Source organism: Eutrigla gurnardus (assembly GCF_963514095.1).
Source record: "Eutrigla gurnardus genome assembly, chromosome: 6".
Lineage (NCBI taxonomy): Eukaryota > Metazoa > Chordata > Actinopteri > Perciformes > Triglidae > Eutrigla > Eutrigla gurnardus.
This window is the reverse complement of record NC_139920.1, coordinates 26,599,050-26,615,930: the sequence shown is the minus strand read 5'-3', so window position 1 is coordinate 26,615,930 and position 16,881 is coordinate 26,599,050. Positions and strand designations below refer to the sequence as shown.

The 16,881-nt window shown below is 41.6% G+C and overlaps 1 protein-coding gene across 10 annotated transcripts; it reads right to left on the bottom strand.

Annotated features, from left to right (window-relative positions):
• Nucleotides 1-157: 157 nt before the first annotated feature.
• On the bottom strand, nt 158-16,295 carry zfr2 (zinc finger RNA binding protein 2). Of its 10 annotated transcripts, none has more exons than XM_084011259.1 (19): nt 16,136-16,295; nt 13,067-13,322; nt 12,835-12,952; nt 11,923-12,144; nt 10,568-10,893; nt 10,060-10,248; nt 9,657-9,894; nt 9,046-9,224; nt 8,729-8,848; nt 8,245-8,408; nt 7,640-7,766; nt 7,317-7,537; nt 7,031-7,199; nt 5,599-5,773; nt 2,931-3,019; nt 2,382-2,477; nt 1,442-1,586; nt 1,160-1,257; nt 158-578 (listed from the first exon to the last, which is right to left on the bottom strand). In XM_084011259.1, the coding sequence occupies exons 1-19, from the start codon at nt 16,186-16,188 to the stop codon at nt 405-407; spliced, it is 3,159 nt and encodes a 1,052-aa protein (XP_083867385.1). In that variant the 5' UTR covers nt 16,189-16,295; the 3' UTR covers nt 158-404. The 10 variants fall into 10 exon arrangements, with proteins under 10 accessions (XP_083867385.1, XP_083867392.1, XP_083867390.1 ...); XM_084011266.1 differs by having other exon boundaries at nt 1,475-1,586; XM_084011264.1 differs by having other exon boundaries at nt 8,263-8,408.
• Between the last annotated feature and the right edge of the window lie 586 nt (nt 16,296-16,881).

The window sequence follows — 16,881 nt, the reverse complement described above, 5'->3', positions numbered from 1 at the left end:
TCAGAAAACAATACGACTGGATTTGACGGTGGTGCTTTAATTAGTGTGAATAAACAAGGGGAGGGATGGTCAGTAGTTAGTGTGCAATTATACTGAAACGGAACGACGCTATCAGTCATTTTCATGATTTCCTATTTTTTACCGAGCTTTTTCTCTGCTAACTTTAAGAGTCCGTGGGAAATTATTATACGAGGGAAGGATTTGCCGTACAGATTCTCAAGCTTTAGTCTCCTCCCGTCACATCACTCCTCTTAATTCAAGGGTAGACATTGAACATCTACAGTCAGTTATATTCATATGTGTATAGCTGCGTGTTAAGATTGTTGTCGAGATAAGAAAAGCTGAAAGTTGTGACATTCCACCAGTCTCTAGACTAGCAAACGCCTCTGCTCTGGAGGCAGAGGTCAAGCACTCTCCGCTTCCTCCTTCTTGTCTTTTTTGCCCTCCCCCTCCCCGTCGCCTGCGTCGCTGCCGTCCCGTCTACGCTTGCGGTTGCGAGCGCTGGCCTTGGACGTCGGCAGCGACTCCATGCCCAGGACCTTGTGGATCTGACGGAAGGCGAGCAGCCGCAGAGCATGCTGGAAGCAGAGAAAACAGGAAAGAGAAAGTGTAAGTTTGTACGGTTGTTTTTGGCATTGTATTTGACAAATGATAGTCACGTGCAGCAACTGTCCCTCAGATGCAAACAAGGGTTAATCGTGACTATTGTGTTATTTAAAAGTCCTCTCTATTAGTTGATTTGGATGCCCAGATTCACCAAAAATGAAACAGCCTTGAAATTAAGTAACATTTACACAAATAACCCTCATAACAAGCTCCTTAGCTAAAGCTCACACTGTTTTTTCCCCCCGCAATTTAATAATACAAATATGTCCCATTATATTATTACTATAAATGGGAATACACACATTCCAGCCAATCATAATCTTGATATTTCATTCGGCAAAGCATAAATGCTGCGTCTGGGTGACGTATATTTCTGCCTGAACCCAACCAGAACACAAGGGATATTCACACAGAAGGTCCATTATTTGACTATATTTTCACTTAAAAAAAATAACGTCAACCTCCATGCTTAGTATCGACTTGAACGTCATTTGTAAACGATTGCCCGAACCCACCAAGCTTGGGTCTGGTATCCACGCTCTAGTCTGGGTACCTGTGCGCTGGCAGTAATGTCCTCCCTGGCTTGAAGCATCATGCTTTCCAAAGCATCCGTTGTCTCTTTCTCACAAGGGTCCATCAACCCCGGTCCATCTGAGTAACATAAATAAGTTAGTAGAAGTTAGTGAATCAGAGGCACACAATGAGTGAATCATTCTCCCTTTCAAAAAGGTTTTGGTTTCGTAGCATCACGTGGAAGAAAGATACATGAGAAAATGTCCCTGGAATGAAAGAAAAAAGAAGAAGACAGGAAATACAAGTATTGTAATTTACTTACTGGCATTTGTATTTCCTTGTGTATTTGTCTGACCTGGTAGCAGGATGCCCGTGGAGATGCACTCCAGGACTCTACGCATGGCCTCTCCCGGGCTTAGTGGGCCTGCAGCGCTGCTGATCACTTTCTCCACCAGCAGCTCCATTGCCTGCACGTAATAAAAAACACAGACAGAAATGGACAAACTGAATGGAAGAAGCCTCTTCAGATAGTGGATTAAAGCACCCTTAAAGGCGGTACTCTATCTGTACTGACTCTCCATCAAACATCTGGGCAAGACATCTGGTTTGAATAAGCAATGTCCTCACACAAGCTAACGATCAGCGAAGATAGAGCTATGAATGTTCGTAAATATACTTTTTTAATGTTTGTAAATGTACTTTTTGTGTTATAGTTCTCTCATAGACAGCACCAGCAAAATGTCATCACGGCAAAATGTTATGAGCAATTAATGTAAAATTGTCTGAACCCTTGAGTTATGGGCAAAAAAAAATCCAAGTCCAAGTGGACATTTGTGCCAAATTGAAAGAAAATGTTATGTCAAAATGTAAAATGCAAAAGATAAGAAAAGATTATGATGAAGATTTTATCTTGTGGGTAATGGGGGCGGGACTAGATAAGCTTTGGCTTGTCCCGCTTTCCCTTTCGGCCATGTGTATTGTATTATTTGAACAAAGATGAAGTGTGATGACGATTTAATTGACATGCCCGAAATAAACAAATAAATAAATTCACTCAAGGTGTTCACAGGACAGAGGAAAACATAATGCCTCTGGTCACGGCTGTCACCGGAGCAAAAACATAAAAAAGAGGAAGGAAATTCCCAACGAGACGTACAGTATAACAATACATGCTTGAAGAAACTAAGATATCCTCACTGGGAGAATGTTGACACCAAAGAATATCAAAAAGTAAAAGGTAACAGACGGTTGAAGCCTCTTACCCAGCCAGGCATCTTCCCCCAGGTGGGAACCCGCTGACATAAATCTCTCAACACCCGAATGATGATCACACAGGACTGCAACCCGTTGGCACGAGCCTTCAGAAGTAGAGGGAAAAATACATTTAATTAAACAAATCATTTTACCCAGACTGCACCTTTGACAATATCACTAGAAAATCTATAAAAAAAATAAAGAAAACTTAAAAAAGGAATAGAAAATCTTAATAATTAAACTCTTGATAATTGAAGAAATCTTTATCACGGCTTCAATCAGTTCTATCAGGCATTTTGTGGTTTTTCTGTTAAGACATAGAAATTAATCAGTATAACAATGTGATTTTTCTTCTGTAGCGCCACAGAGAATCACATGACCGCGTACAGATGCCAACCCAAAATCCCACCGTCTGTTTTTAGCCTTAAAGGAAGTGAGATCACTTGTCTACACTCGTCCACTTCTGCAAACAAAATGCAATGTTTATTATTAAATAAATGTATCTTCACAAATTCTAGACCTTTTGGGACAGTTTGACATGATGGTGATGCATTTACCTGAAACCATTTGGCGTGACGGAGAGCAGCCAGGTACTCCAGACATTTCCTCTTATTTAGAAGGTCAGTCGGGTCCTTTTCAGCCACACCTGGTGGAGAGAACGTGCACTAGCTCATGACTTACAGTCAAAACTACTGCAAAACCCACATGATGACTGCGATACACAATAGGTGTTGTTGCTGTTGATGTGCAGTCGCTGATCAGGCATGACATTAAAAAAAAAGGGTATAATAAATGTTCATCTCATGGGATCAGACAGTCCTTAAATACTCTGGTTTCACTTTGTTTTCGTGAGAAAAATGAGGGGAAGATATGCGAGAAAAGGAAAGCATTTGATCATCAAATAAGGCTCCTATGTTTGACATATTTTTTTGAGTGGAGTGTAACAGAAATGCATGCAAAAAAAGAAGGAAATCCAAGGTAATCCGAGAGAAGAGCGGTGGATTTTATTTGTGATCTTTAGACGATTAAACCGCACAAGACCTGTTGATTTTATCGTGACCCCATTATCGTCTGCCTGCATCTTTCTCGAGATACATTTTGACATGACATATTTTATTAACATAATTAATAACTAGGTGTCTGTGCCAGGACTGTGGTACTGAGCGTGGCGGTTAACTGGACACTTAAAATGAAGCAGAGGAATCGTTAATCGTTGCTGCCGACAACTCAAAATGTCTACTACGAGAAAGATGCATTACAGACCGTTTATCATGTGACCATTAGCCACCGTTTGCTTCTCACTACACAGATTTATATTTCGTTGTTAGTATAATGGAGTCTCATAACTCTCAACATCTCTAAAATATTTAGTAGCCGTTCTCCAGGAACAAAACTTTTATAAATAAAAAACATCTAGATCAAATTTGCCTTCCTTCACACCACCATTGTGCCTTTTATATAGGAAATAATGTAATTGTAATGACTGAATACTACATTTTTAAGCGGGTCACATTGTAGAATTTGCTCTTAATAAACTCAAACTCTGAGTGTCGTGGATTTCCTCTTTTTTTGCATGACTTTGCAAACCAGCCCCACTGAAACAATTCACGCAGCTGAGCTTCAGACCCAAAAATATCAAAATCAAATGCTTTTAATTGGCCCTACTTTGTATATATAGCAATTAGTTCCCATTACTCTTCTGCAGCTATGATTAAAAGGAAAGGAGAGAACGGCACAAGAGCAAAGATACTTCTCTTCCACTAATGCCTCCATGTTTTAAAGACAATATCAACACCAAAAAGCAAATCAATTCAAATGAAGTTAGACCTATGACAAAGCCCAAATGTTTGATTAAAAAAATGTTTGCTTCTGCGTTGGATTTAGATGTTGGAGACCAATTTAAGACATATTTACAAATAATGACAAATGACGTCGGACGTGATGACGGTGATGAAGTAATATTCCCTTTGGGGCTTTCCACACTTCTGTGTTCACTAGAACTGAAGCAACAACAGAGCTTACTTACAGGGGAAATACACAACAAAAACAAACCTTTTTGAAGTCTACACTACCATACCACTTAGAATCAAAGACCCATATTTATCACGCCTCTTAGAGAGGGGAGTTTTAGAGATTTAGTAGCACCTGAGCCCCTCCGATGACAGTGAACCAAGAGGGGCTCCTCCTCTAAAAAGCTTAATAAACATGGGCAGCCTGGCTGCTTTAATGTTTCTATTCTCAGTGGTATGTGGACAAGTGTGGTCTTCAGATCAGCCATTGGCTTGCCTAGGTCTGCTGATACAGAAGTAGGGGCACTGATCAACAAACCCAAACAAAATTTTAAAAAATAAATAAAAGACAACGGCCACAGAAAACATTCCTACTATGTTTTCCAAATGGGAAAAAAAAAACACATTAAAATACTGACAGTTATTGCAGGCGGAGGAGTGTTTGCAACACAATGATCTTGGAAATTATTATTATTATTGCTGAATGAGGGGGGGCAATGACAATGGATTTACTAACGTCTTCTTATTAATTCAATAGTGATCATTGTGAGGCATTTAAATTACACTCCAACACCTCCTCATGGATAATGATGCAGGGATGAGAGATGAGGAACCGGGAAGTCGCTGGACCTCAAAAACTCCCTCATCGGTATGGTGACCAAAAAGGTAGCAAAAAGCACTTTCTCAAGTCGGAAAATAGGATATATTTGTGAAAATAGCATCACCATTTGAGGCCTTTTCATCCCTGGGCATTATCTGAACAGTGATTATCACCTTCAGTCTACTGTCGTAGTGTCCCGAAGGTTTCATCTGAGCATGTGTTCACAAGATAAAACACACACCCGGAGTGGCACAGAAAGGTCGGAGAGCCCGGCTTTTGATTCCCACGTTGTGGAAAAAGAAATAAAGAAATTGGGTGGACTGGAGTAACTACAAAAACATGGGGGCAAATGAAATAAGTGGGGCAAATGAATGCGTGGATTAATTTGTATTTTAGGGGTTGAATAAAGAAATAAAAAAAACTTGAATGTGGGCTTTGTTAAAAGTCCCACCTCTCAGAGCTTTTTAGCCTAAAAATGTAGGCTTCTTATGGGTGGAACCGTGGAGCAAGGGGTATATATATATATATATAATGATATATATACAAATATATAAGTGTATTACACACATTGCTTACATTTGGTCGTCTGGTACTGAAAGCTTTGGCTTCTCTAACCTTTCTCAGCCGCTTTTCCTCCTGCCTGCTTGTCCTTCTCAGTAGCAGGGTCCTCCCTCATCAGCGGCGAGGTGAGAGAAATGGTCACCTGCATTTTGGGCTCCTTGCTTGAAAATATCACGATGTTCGCCTCCTCTGGGTGAGCCTGCACCTCATACTGATCTTCAGAAAATGTCTGCCGGTTAAAAGGACACTTGTGATTACTCCCTACAGAGGAGGAGGGGTAGGGGGCAAAGAATCGCCGTGTTTGGCGAGGTTACAGGGCAATACTGTTATGTTTTTAACCCTGGGTTGTGCAATTTCTTTCCTTAAAAGTAGTTATTATTTAAACAGGGTCCGTGACATTATTATAAATATATGTCTGAACAATTCATTAAATCTTTGTCATATTTAGGAAAGCCATGAGGCAGTTTAAGAAGGAAAAAGCCCCATCTCACTCTGTAGGATTCAGGTGTCATAACCAGGCAGTGAATCTAAAGATCAGTCAAAAGCACCTTCAATGAAACACTCGTTACAGCGAAAGCAGGAGGGAGGAAGAGTGAGGAATTACAACACATTACAACCTTGGATTCGCTGCAAATCTCCTTTCCTGTCGAGCTTACACTGAAATGCCTGTAAATTAAATAATTCACAATTTAATCTCTTCGGGCAAGAGGCGGTTAAGACATTTGTGAACATGAGAAACGTCTCTCCCAAAGCTAGAAAACACACTGTGACTGGATGCAGCAGAATGAACAGCCTGGGAGACCTCTAATAACAATTTAATGAGAAACAGACTAAATTAATTTACAATATTAGCTTAATAAAGTGGAAGTTCTGAACCACAAAACATGTATTATATATCCACAGAAAGTACTTTCACTATTAAGATGTTAAAATGATTAAAACATGCTTGGAGGACAAACTAATGTGTTGTTTCTGGCTGTGGAGGACAGTTGTACATGTTCACCAATGAATAATGAGATGCTCTTGCATATGAGAGATACCCATCTAGGATTAAATGATTTAGGAGTAGAATTGGGTTTTTTATTAGTAATTTATTAGAAATATCGCAACTTTTGATTTGTTTGTTTTTTTCAAATACAGAGTGAAAACTTCTCGTTCCCACTCTCTTTGTTACATAACTGTAAAACCTTTCGGTCCATAAGCATCCAGCTCATATGACACAAGTCATAAGGCAGCGGATGACAATATCCTCTTTTTAAAACATGTGACAACGTGATATTTAACAAACTACCTCTAAAAATATGAAGAAAGCTGGTTTCCCACCATCGGGATTTACAGTTTGTCTGTATGATCCTACACCCAAGTGTTTGGTACAAAATGTTATAATAATTTAATATAAAATGTAAGAATGTCAGTGTTGTGAATTTTACCACAATTCTTCCCTCCCTCAACGAATGTCCTGCATCAACTCTCGACGATTTCTTACCTCCAGTTCTTTGGGCAAATGCTTGGCGATGTTCTTCAGTAAAGTGACGGTGGGTTTCTTAGCGGTCAGAAGAATGAGCTCGACGTTTCTGTCCCCGCGAAGCAGCAGGCCTTTGGCCAGGATACCCACCCTCATCACGCCTTTTAGCAGCCGTGCCGAGTTCTCGGCACTGTGAAGAAAAACGAAGCTGAAGTGGTTGGTTTTTGTTTATCAACATGTCAACCTTATACCTCAATCCTTGTTTACACCAACAAGCCCAAAGAAAACGTAAATCATCACTCCTTACCCTTTTTCGTCTCCTCCTTCAGCAGCAGCAGCTGCGTCGTCGGCGGCATCAACAGCTGGAGTCTCCTTCTCCAGCAGCGAGTCTGACACCTGTTTTAAGGCTCTCTCAGAGTGGGAGACGATCCTCTGAACAGCCTGCAGCTCCTCCTCTACCGGGTAGATGGTGGAGTGTTTAGCCATGATGTGACGGTCATCGGGAGAGTCTGGCCGACGCACACACGTCTTAGGAGGGAAATAAGTCATTGATCAAAGTTGAAATTAAGTCTCAGTGAAAGTTTGTTTTTCATCACAAAACAATGAAAAAATGGCAATTCCAGCACTCACCAGTAGAGGGGGTACTGGCATACCAGGGCGGCTCATCAGAGGTGGAGGAGCCATCCTGCGCCTTTGGTCCCCCCAGTACATCTGCTCTTCCTCCATCCTCCTCCAGTACATGTCCTCCTCATATCGCCTACAGGGGAGGGGGAGGTTTTAATGTCATTCTTTAATAGTCCTTTACTCCCACAGGCCGATGTTATGGCGGCCATTAACGGTGCACAGCAGTCCATAAAACAAGCAAATAATCAAAACATTGTTTTGTACAGAGGTTTTGTGTCAATAGCATTGTGTATTTCCTTTTTGAACACCAATTAAATATGTTAACATTTCATTGTGCATATAGGAAATTTACTGATTTACACCATAATCTGGTTGTACAGTTTTCATAATTAATGTGATTAACATGACTTGCTCTGGCTTTTGAGAGATTATTTTACTAAACATTCAGGAAAGCTGATATACTTTACAAGAAAACAGGAAAAGACTTGTTAAATGTTGCTCCCATGTGTACATGCGTCAGACTAACACTTTCAGCGTTTCAGTGTATTCTGTGCTAACCAAGGAAACGTGCTAATTTAAGGTCAGAATGGGAAGAAGTTTGGGTTACTAACTTTGGCCATGAGTCTGACCTCATCTCCATGTGCCAGCGCTGCTCATCATCTCTCTGTCTCTTCAGCACCGCCTTCTGCTTCTGTTTCTTCAGCTTGCTCTCCTGCAGCTTCCTGGCCCGGTTACTGGGCTTGATCTCCACGGGAAGTTCTGGGTTCACTTTATTCTGCGGGTTGGGAAGACAGGAAAAACATGTCAAGGGAATGGAACAAGAATATAATGAAACTCACATGGACGTCCTCTCATCAGCTACTTTAAATGTTTTCTTGTAAACAAACGACAGCGATGCTTATGTTCAGTGTTCACCAAATTATAAACTATCTAAAAATGACTGTTAGCTTTGCATTCTCAAACTAGTGCAGTTGTGTTACTGACCAAAAGAAGAAGGAAAGAAAAGGCTCGGACTGAAAACTATAGGCTGTGAACAGAACCGTGCTCGACAGTTCATGTGAATCACATCAGTGACGCTCAGACCGACTCTCTTACCTTGTATTGGAGTCTGTGCCTTCTTCCTTTCAGGTGCATGTCTTTAGCGTTGGGGTCGTTGAAGCTGCACTCACACAGTTTACAATGGAATCGAATCACTTTACCGTCATCGTTACGGACCTGCAACAGACAGTTTAGGTAAATAGACGTCACGGAGGACAACGAACATCTTTTACGACACAAAATATTTAATATAAACCTTATTAGAACCTAGCACAAAACATCTTATCTGATCCACTGTTAACTCACATGTTGTAGAGTGTAAACAATTCAGCCCTTTGAACAAAGTATATGAAAATGAAATTGCTCTTTTGTACCTCCTCCACATAGTCGTGTCCCACTGGCTGGATGTCTCCCTGGCCTCCAGCTCTGTCACAGTCGTCATCGTCACTCTGATGCTCAGTTTTCTGAGCTGCCTGTTGCATGGGCTCCTCCACCTTCGCAGGCACCACCGCCACTGTCACTGCAGCCGCTGGAGCGCTGACAGGCTTATTGGCTATGTGGGAGGCAGGATATTACAATTTAGAGAGTTTGTTTGACGTCTTTGTTTGAAAAAAACAAACCAAAACATTTAAACAGGGCATAAATAATCATCTTTCAAACTTTCATGACACTACTAGGAGCAAGTATACTCAATCAGATGCGTCGAGAATATCATGAAACACCCGACACCTTTAAGACGTCAGATGAAGACGTGTGAACATTTGTGTTAACTTTCCAGAACAGTCATTCACACCCGCCCATTCTTGACGTAACCATTTCTGTCACTTTTCATGTGTACAACTCTTCTTCCAGGAAAATGTGTGCCGTTAAACATTAAACATAAAATATTATGATTAAAATAGAAAGGATGAAGAATTTAATTCAAATGTATGCCTACATTTGTCTGTGTCCCCTGTGCACTGTAATAATCAAACAACAAACTCACAAATGACTGTTATCTTGGAAGGAGGTGGTTTCTTGACTGGTGCCGTTTTGGCCACGGCGTTTACAGCCACCTGTTTGGGTGTCGCAGTGGGAGTTGAAGTGGTTGAGACAGAGGCCGGAGTGGATGTGGAGACTAGAGGCTTCCCAGCTGCCGTGGTTTTGATAACTGGAGCCGAATTCACCAGCACGGGCTCGGTGGAAGGGATGGGTTTGCCCAGCTTGGTGTGAAGTTTCACCACCTTTCCAAGGTTCACAAAGATAGACAGGGGGAGATGCAATAATTTAAGGCTGCTGATACTTAATCCCGTCCCAAATCTCAGAGGCAGGTTTTGTTCCACTGCTTGGCAGCTTGGTAGGAAAGAGTTGGATGGCAACATACAGGACAAAACAGCAGCCTTGCTTACCTTCTGGTGTTTGGCCCCACGGATATGGGCAGCGTAGGCGTCCACGCCGGTGCAGGAGACGTCACATAGCTCACAGCGTAACTGGGTCTGGACCCCTCTGGGGCCGTTGCTGGCCCCTGTCTGCCCCCCAGATTTAAGTGCTGCCTCCTTTTTCTTATGCTTCTGGCCCTCGAGGTGCTCCCGGTATGTCTGAAGCCATAAACAAAACCAGTTAGCAAAATGCCACTTCCACATGCATATATATAAACAGTCATATTTGTTACTTTTCACTGTTTCTGGTCCTGTGGATGAGATAAACTCTAATATAATCAAATCACACAACTGCTGATACTTATTGTTGTTAACCAGCTATAAAACATTAAAACATGTTCTTAAATATTGTATCTTGTAATATGTTTGTGTGACTGTTTGTGTTATACAAAGCTCTGTTGTGCACAACACAGCAAAGCTTTTATGTTAAAAGCTTTCTGGAAACACAATCTTGTCCCGTGTCATTATAAACTCTTACCTGAGGCCCTGCACAGCTGATCTTGCAAATGTCACAGTAATGGAGCTGGGGCTGCTTGGGAGGCCCTTTGGGCTTCTGCAGCTTGCTCTGGTGAAACGTGGGCTTTTTGTAGGTGTTTACAGTCGGAGCCGTCACCATGTTGCTGCCCGAGTTGCTCCAGCAGGAGCTTGTCAGCTGTTTAGGCGGCGGCTGGATGGGGGGCTGGGGCTGTTGCAGCGGCTGAGGCGGAGGCTGCGGCTGAGTGAGAGTTTGCTGGGCCGGCTGGTAATAGGAGGGGGTGGATGTGGAGGTGTAGCCGGTAGAGTCATAATTAGAATAGCTAATGCCTGAGGGGGAGAGAACAGGAGTAAGCAAGTTAGAGAGAAACAAAGAATTCAAGACACGGGTCAGTTAAAAGTCAGCAGTCGCGCAAGCTAGACGCAGCACGCGATATTACCATCCAGACCGACAAAGTCAATCCAGCTACAGTAGTTCACCAACTGGCACAGCGAGTTGTCACGACGTCAACAAGCGTCTAGAACCAAAAACTACAAAGAAGTTCTGATGAATTTCACCGTGACACTTTCTGGTGTGATCAGAGCTTAAAAAGGGACATGGTGTCGTTCGCTCCTCCCTTTCCAAGAATGCAGTAACATGAGATGCCGAGTGCAAAAACGTGATAACGACGTTCTGCCTCACTCAGAGGCTATCTTTACCATAATAACCATACTATAGGAGCAGCGACAGCTGGCTGCTACGGCCTCAGCAGCCTACAGGCAATGTGAAAACAAAAAAAAGGCCTAGCTCCAGCTAGTGTTTGGTCAGTCCATCCGGGGCTACTGTGGGAACATGGAGGTGCAAAGGGCTCATTCTAACAAAAACACAACAATTCTTAGTTTCAGGTGATTTCACACTAATGAAAACATAGTAAAGTATATTATATTGCATTGTCTGCAACAGAACCCTGAAACACTACACACTGGCCCTTTAAAGCTGACTAATACAAAGAAGAAATGAGGGGGGAAGATAATGTGGTGGACTATTGCATGCAATGTTCCCGTCTCTTTTTCTCTTTTTGCCCTGCCTACCAGAACCTGTGATATTTTCTGGTAAGCCTGACTGATCCGTGCATCACTACTACGTAGCCATCACTGGAATATAATCATACAAATGGTATAATATTAATAATATAATTTAAATAAAGGTGTAGCCCAATCTTTATCTGCAACTGTGCAGAAATACTGTCTTCAAACAGAAACCCAAACAATATATACACTGATGTGTTTATATCTATTTAAATATGTACATCAAGCTTATTTGGGACTAATATTTCCTTTGGGAGGAATTTGGTTCACTTCTCTTGTATCCTATCTTACCTGAGTAGGTGGTGGCCGCAACAGTGGAGCCAAAGGAGGAGCCAAGGGTGTAGGATGAAATGGGTGTGGGCGGCTGCTGGACACTGGTGGACACTGGGTAGATGTTGTAGCTGGTGGACACGGAGGGGGCCAGAGGCTTCAGGGCCGTGACCTGCCTCTGGGGAGGAGGAGGCTGGCTGTACACAGTGGAGGGGGCTGGACTGTAGGCGCTCTTTACTCCTACTGATGCAGGAAAAGAGTGGAGAGGAGAGTAAAGGTGGAGAGGAGAGTAAAGGTGGAGAGGAAGGGTATAGGCGTGAGGTGAGCGGACAACAGAAGAGATCTCCATCATCTATCCTTTGTGACTGCCTGTCAGAGTTATAGCAGTGCAGGAAGAATCCTCATTTCACAAGCATATAAGCACATTCCACCAGGACTGATGATGCACAAAACCCCCAGCAAGACAACATTTTTTATGATACCAATGAGGACTGTAAATAATAATCTAAAAAAAAATAAAAAAAATCACACACACAAAGCAATCATAATCTTGTTATTATTCAGCCAGCTTCAACGATAAGCTAAAACAAACTGAGAACCAGAGATAACGTCTCCATTAGTCTTCCTGGTCAAAACCTGGCACCTACATCACCCACAGGGCAACTCAACCATTGAGCATTTGATCAGATATGTGGCTGTGTTATGCTAGTAGCCGCTAGCCTCAAGCTACAAAGGTCTGGAAAGCTCACTTCTTTCTAAGTCCACACCTTCAGATATGTCTCACTTTCAAACTCTTCGTTCCCATCCAACGCTGTCTCAAGTGACACCACAACCCCCAACAGACCTTCATCTTTAGTACTGAATAATCTCACAACCCTAACGATGACATGAAATGAAACTTTGGGCGCAACATGAGAGTACAAATTGACTCACCGGTCTGGTAGTAATTCTCTGCGGGTGTCCTCTGAGCCGAAGCTATACTCGTCTGGTAGTACTGTTTATTGTCATAGGTAGTCACAGCTGCAGGACGCCCGTAGCTGTAATTATCCTGCTGGTGTTTACAAGAGAGCATTTAATCCAATGGAAAAGCGGGATATTTAATTAGATCATAACGTGATAAGAAAACAGCAAGCAGAGATCACAAAGGAAGCAGAAAGCGACTGACCGTTTCCGAATATACCTGGTACGTTTGTGGGGTGGTGGTGGGTTGAGGAGGTGCCGGGGGCTCTGGCTGCCTGTAGGCGTAGTCGGGAGGAGCCTGGTGGGTTTGATAGGCAGGGTATGGGGCAGTGACCACAGGCCGGGCTGCCTGGACTGGAGCGGGAGAGTAGGATGCTGTCACTGCGTGAGCCACCGCTGGAGCCTGCTGGACACTGTAACTGGCTGTAGAGGGATGGGAGTAGGCGGGGGGAGGCTGGGCACTGAGGGGGGAGGAGAGGGTTCAAAGGTCAACTTCAAAACTGCTTTCAGAGGACATCGTTATGAACAACATTAAACTTCAGAGAAGAGCCTACTTGAGTCTTTACTGTTGGGTTGGGCTGAAATCAATCCATGTTAGAAGCGCAGGAATGTTATTTAATATTAATAATTAAAAAGCAGAATAAAGGCTTTGAGGCTTCAATAACACTGTAATTTACTTTAACAGTCTCCTGTCAGTTTTGTCATGGCAATTTTGTATTTAATAAAATAACAAATGTGCCGTGCAATCATAATCAGGATAGTTTTTATTCCGTTAATCATAAGAAATAACTTTTTTGACAACAGATGTCCTGCATTTGAGTATTTCTAAAAACCACACTCACTTCCTAGTTAACAAAACGACACCAGTCGCTCAAAGTGGCCATGTACACACACACAGATATAAAAACACACATGTCAACATTCACCCATTCACAGCGCCACCTGCTCAAATCATTCAAACACACTCACATGTCAATCACAGCCTTTGGGATCATAAAAAGAGCATGGACTAAAACTGCCGTGAGGGAAATTATAAAACCATGTGATGTTATAAAAATAAGGATTCAGTGCAAATAAAAAAACAAGGAAACTGTGGTTGAATACAAATTATTAATATTCTTCTAAGTACCAAGAAGGGATTTGGAAAATCCCACATTTCCATGGTTGACTAGTGCATTGTCCCTTGAGTGTCTTATTAGTCCATTTATATTATTGCCTGTAATTATATTATCTCAATCTTGACAAGAATTTCCGCAACCACATAATTAGATTATGCAAGTGCTCATTGGCATGTTGTGAATCGGACGATTCACCATAAATCAACAGTAAAAAAAGGTTAAAAAGTTTGGTCACATACTGGGCTGAGAATCAATCAGTGTTAAATATTTTAAGTGTTGGACAAAGAATGACAGTGCTTCAATTTACTGGCATATTAACATATGATATTGAATTTGCTTCAGTGCACTCAACAATAAAATATATAATCAAATAGCCAATAGGCATGGGACGATGTAAAAAGTCTATCCTGGCCAAAATAACTGCAATTCACAATGTTATCCCTATAAATCATCAACATATTCTAAAAATGGCACTAAACTTACTGGTATCACATCACACAGGAAACAAGACATATTTTTTTTAGTGAACATCCTATTTAGTGAAGAAAATATTCATCTTAAATAAAATAATCATAAGGTCTTCCTGCAGAAATTAAGGATAAATACATGTGTAGCCCATATTAATAAAGGCCTTTTACTTTATATTAAAAAAAAGAAAAGAAAAAGAAAAAAAATGCCTGGATTCAGATTTTTTAAACATAATTCTCCTGCCAAGAGCACTTCTGCTTCTACCTCTCCCTTCTAACCCGTGACGATATTTACGATTATTCCAATAATGGAACACAATCTATTTATTGTGAGTGTATTTTTTTTGTGGAATCTGCAATAATGTACTTCATTGTTCAATCTATTATGGCCTGTGTGTAGAGAGATAGGGAGTGAACAATTAATTATTAAACAAAAATGCACTGTGCATAAAGAGGGTTATCATTTTAGTGAATTCCTATTTAATGGAATGCTGGAAATATTTCTGTAGGCCTACATGTGATGAAAACAGCGCTGCTGAATGCATGGTAACAATTCAAAGAAAGCCTTTGCAACCATAACTAGTGCTGTAATAAATATAATAACCATTTAAGACAACAGACACTGACCGCTAATACAGTTTCTTTAATAGCCAGCTGTACTTGTTTATGCTGTTGCTTCCCCTTTACTGTCTCTGGGTGTGTGAGTTCATCATGGAAATGTTTTGCATGGGCAGAACTACTTTACCGCAATATTGCATTTGTTTTTAGGACGATTGCATTTTATTTTAGGGGTATTCAGTCTGCTGGAATAAACCAGTCCTGCAAATAAACTGCATTGTGATTTATATTAATTTTGCAGTATCAAATTTCACATTGTGACTGAGGATTTTAAGCAATATCATTCACACCGGAGTTAAGATATTGTGTTAAATTAAATTATTAGGATAGGAATTTATGACTGGTCACCAATAAATTCAAAGCAGGTGTGCAGACTGTGTTTAACTATAAGAGAACAGTCCACTCCTGTTTGTCAGGTTTATTGGCTTGAGTGAAGAAAAACCAACACCTGACAAAATAGTAAAGAGCCGTACATTGTGGTGCTGATAACACATGATAATTATATCTGATAATTATAGCTGTCAGGCTGACAAATGATGTACCTGTCCCACAAACTAGCTAAACACCAACCCATGCTACTGAGAGTTTCACAGGTGACCGGTGTACATTTTCTAGCTGCACATAGATATATATTTTTTTAAATGTTCCTTTGTGACAATGTGGAGTTATTTAACATTTAACTATAACAAAAAGAGAGACACGGGACCTTCAACACAGCTACACCGGGGTTGTTAATCCCAAACACCGGCTAACATTTCAGCCGTCACAGCTATTAACGCACTAGCTGCGTGACGCTCGCTATCACTGACGTTTTTGTTTTGTTTGACGTTAAATTATGTCAAGTGTTGACTCGTCAACCGACGATAACCGTACCGGGGCTCACCTAGGTTCATGTCAAGAAGCGTGTCGTGGAGAACTGCCCCCCCGAACTCTGCTAACGTTAAGCTAACCGTAACTAGCGGGTCGCGCTAGCTGTGTGCTAGCCCGTCAAGCTAACGACCGTTATACACCCGCGGCCGATGAATGCGACACAAAAGCCGCGCTGACACCAACACGGATCACTCGAATTACCTGTATTGCGGACCGGCACCATGTGTGAACCCGAAATAATTGCTTGCAGCCATCTTGGCATCCCCAGTACAGTACACAGTACAGGCAGACAGCAGTGAAACCCTGAAAACCGTCCGTCAAGATAGTTCACCCCCCTCTACTGCAGCCAAAGGGAGCACCTCTCTGCTACACCGGAACTGCGTAAGACAAAAGAGGCAAATGTGGAAATGTGATTGTGTAAATAAACAATGTCGGTTAATTTACATGAACACGTTTAGTATTAATTTATTTTTTACAATTTCTAACAATATTTAGTTTTCGTATGTATGACTCCTGCTGGGGGAGGGAGGGTCGTCATTTATAAAACGAAAGGGCAGCAAAAAAAAATAGTCCAGTCAATTATTTGATTGTCGCTTAAAAATAAAAACTGCAATGCGAAAAAAGTTTAAATGATCCTCTTTGACTGTCTCTCTGCCCTAAAAACCCGGTTTACGCGAAAGCGGAAGTAGGTTGAAGTGAATCATCTCTGCTCTGCTGTATCTGGTGAATGCGCCTGTCAATCATGCCTGCACCGATAAAGACACAATCTATCGCTGAAATCCAACTACCAGGCACTGGTAAACTGCCTGGGAATCATAATGTCCCAGCTAATAAGGTAAAAAAACGACCTTGGGGTTTAAATAGCACCGCCTCACGAGCGTCACAAAATTGAGGACAGTTATGCTATTAAATCTAAAGAGGGATACACTATAAATACATAAAACTAT

Excerpts from the sequence above, each read along its gene's own strand:
- zfr2 (XM_084011259.1), bottom strand. The coding sequence starts at position 16,188 with ATGGCTGCAAGCAATTATTTCGGGTTCACACATGGTGCCGGTCCGCAA. Across the intron at positions 7,767-8,244 it reads AGGTCAGACTCATGGCCAAA|GCGATATGAGGAGGACATGT; the intron begins GTTAGTAACCCA and ends CCTCCCCTGTAG. Across the intron at positions 2,478-2,930 it reads GTCACGCCAAATGGTTTCAG|GCTCGTGCCAACGGGTTGCA; the intron begins GTAAATGCATCA and ends CTACTTCTGAAG.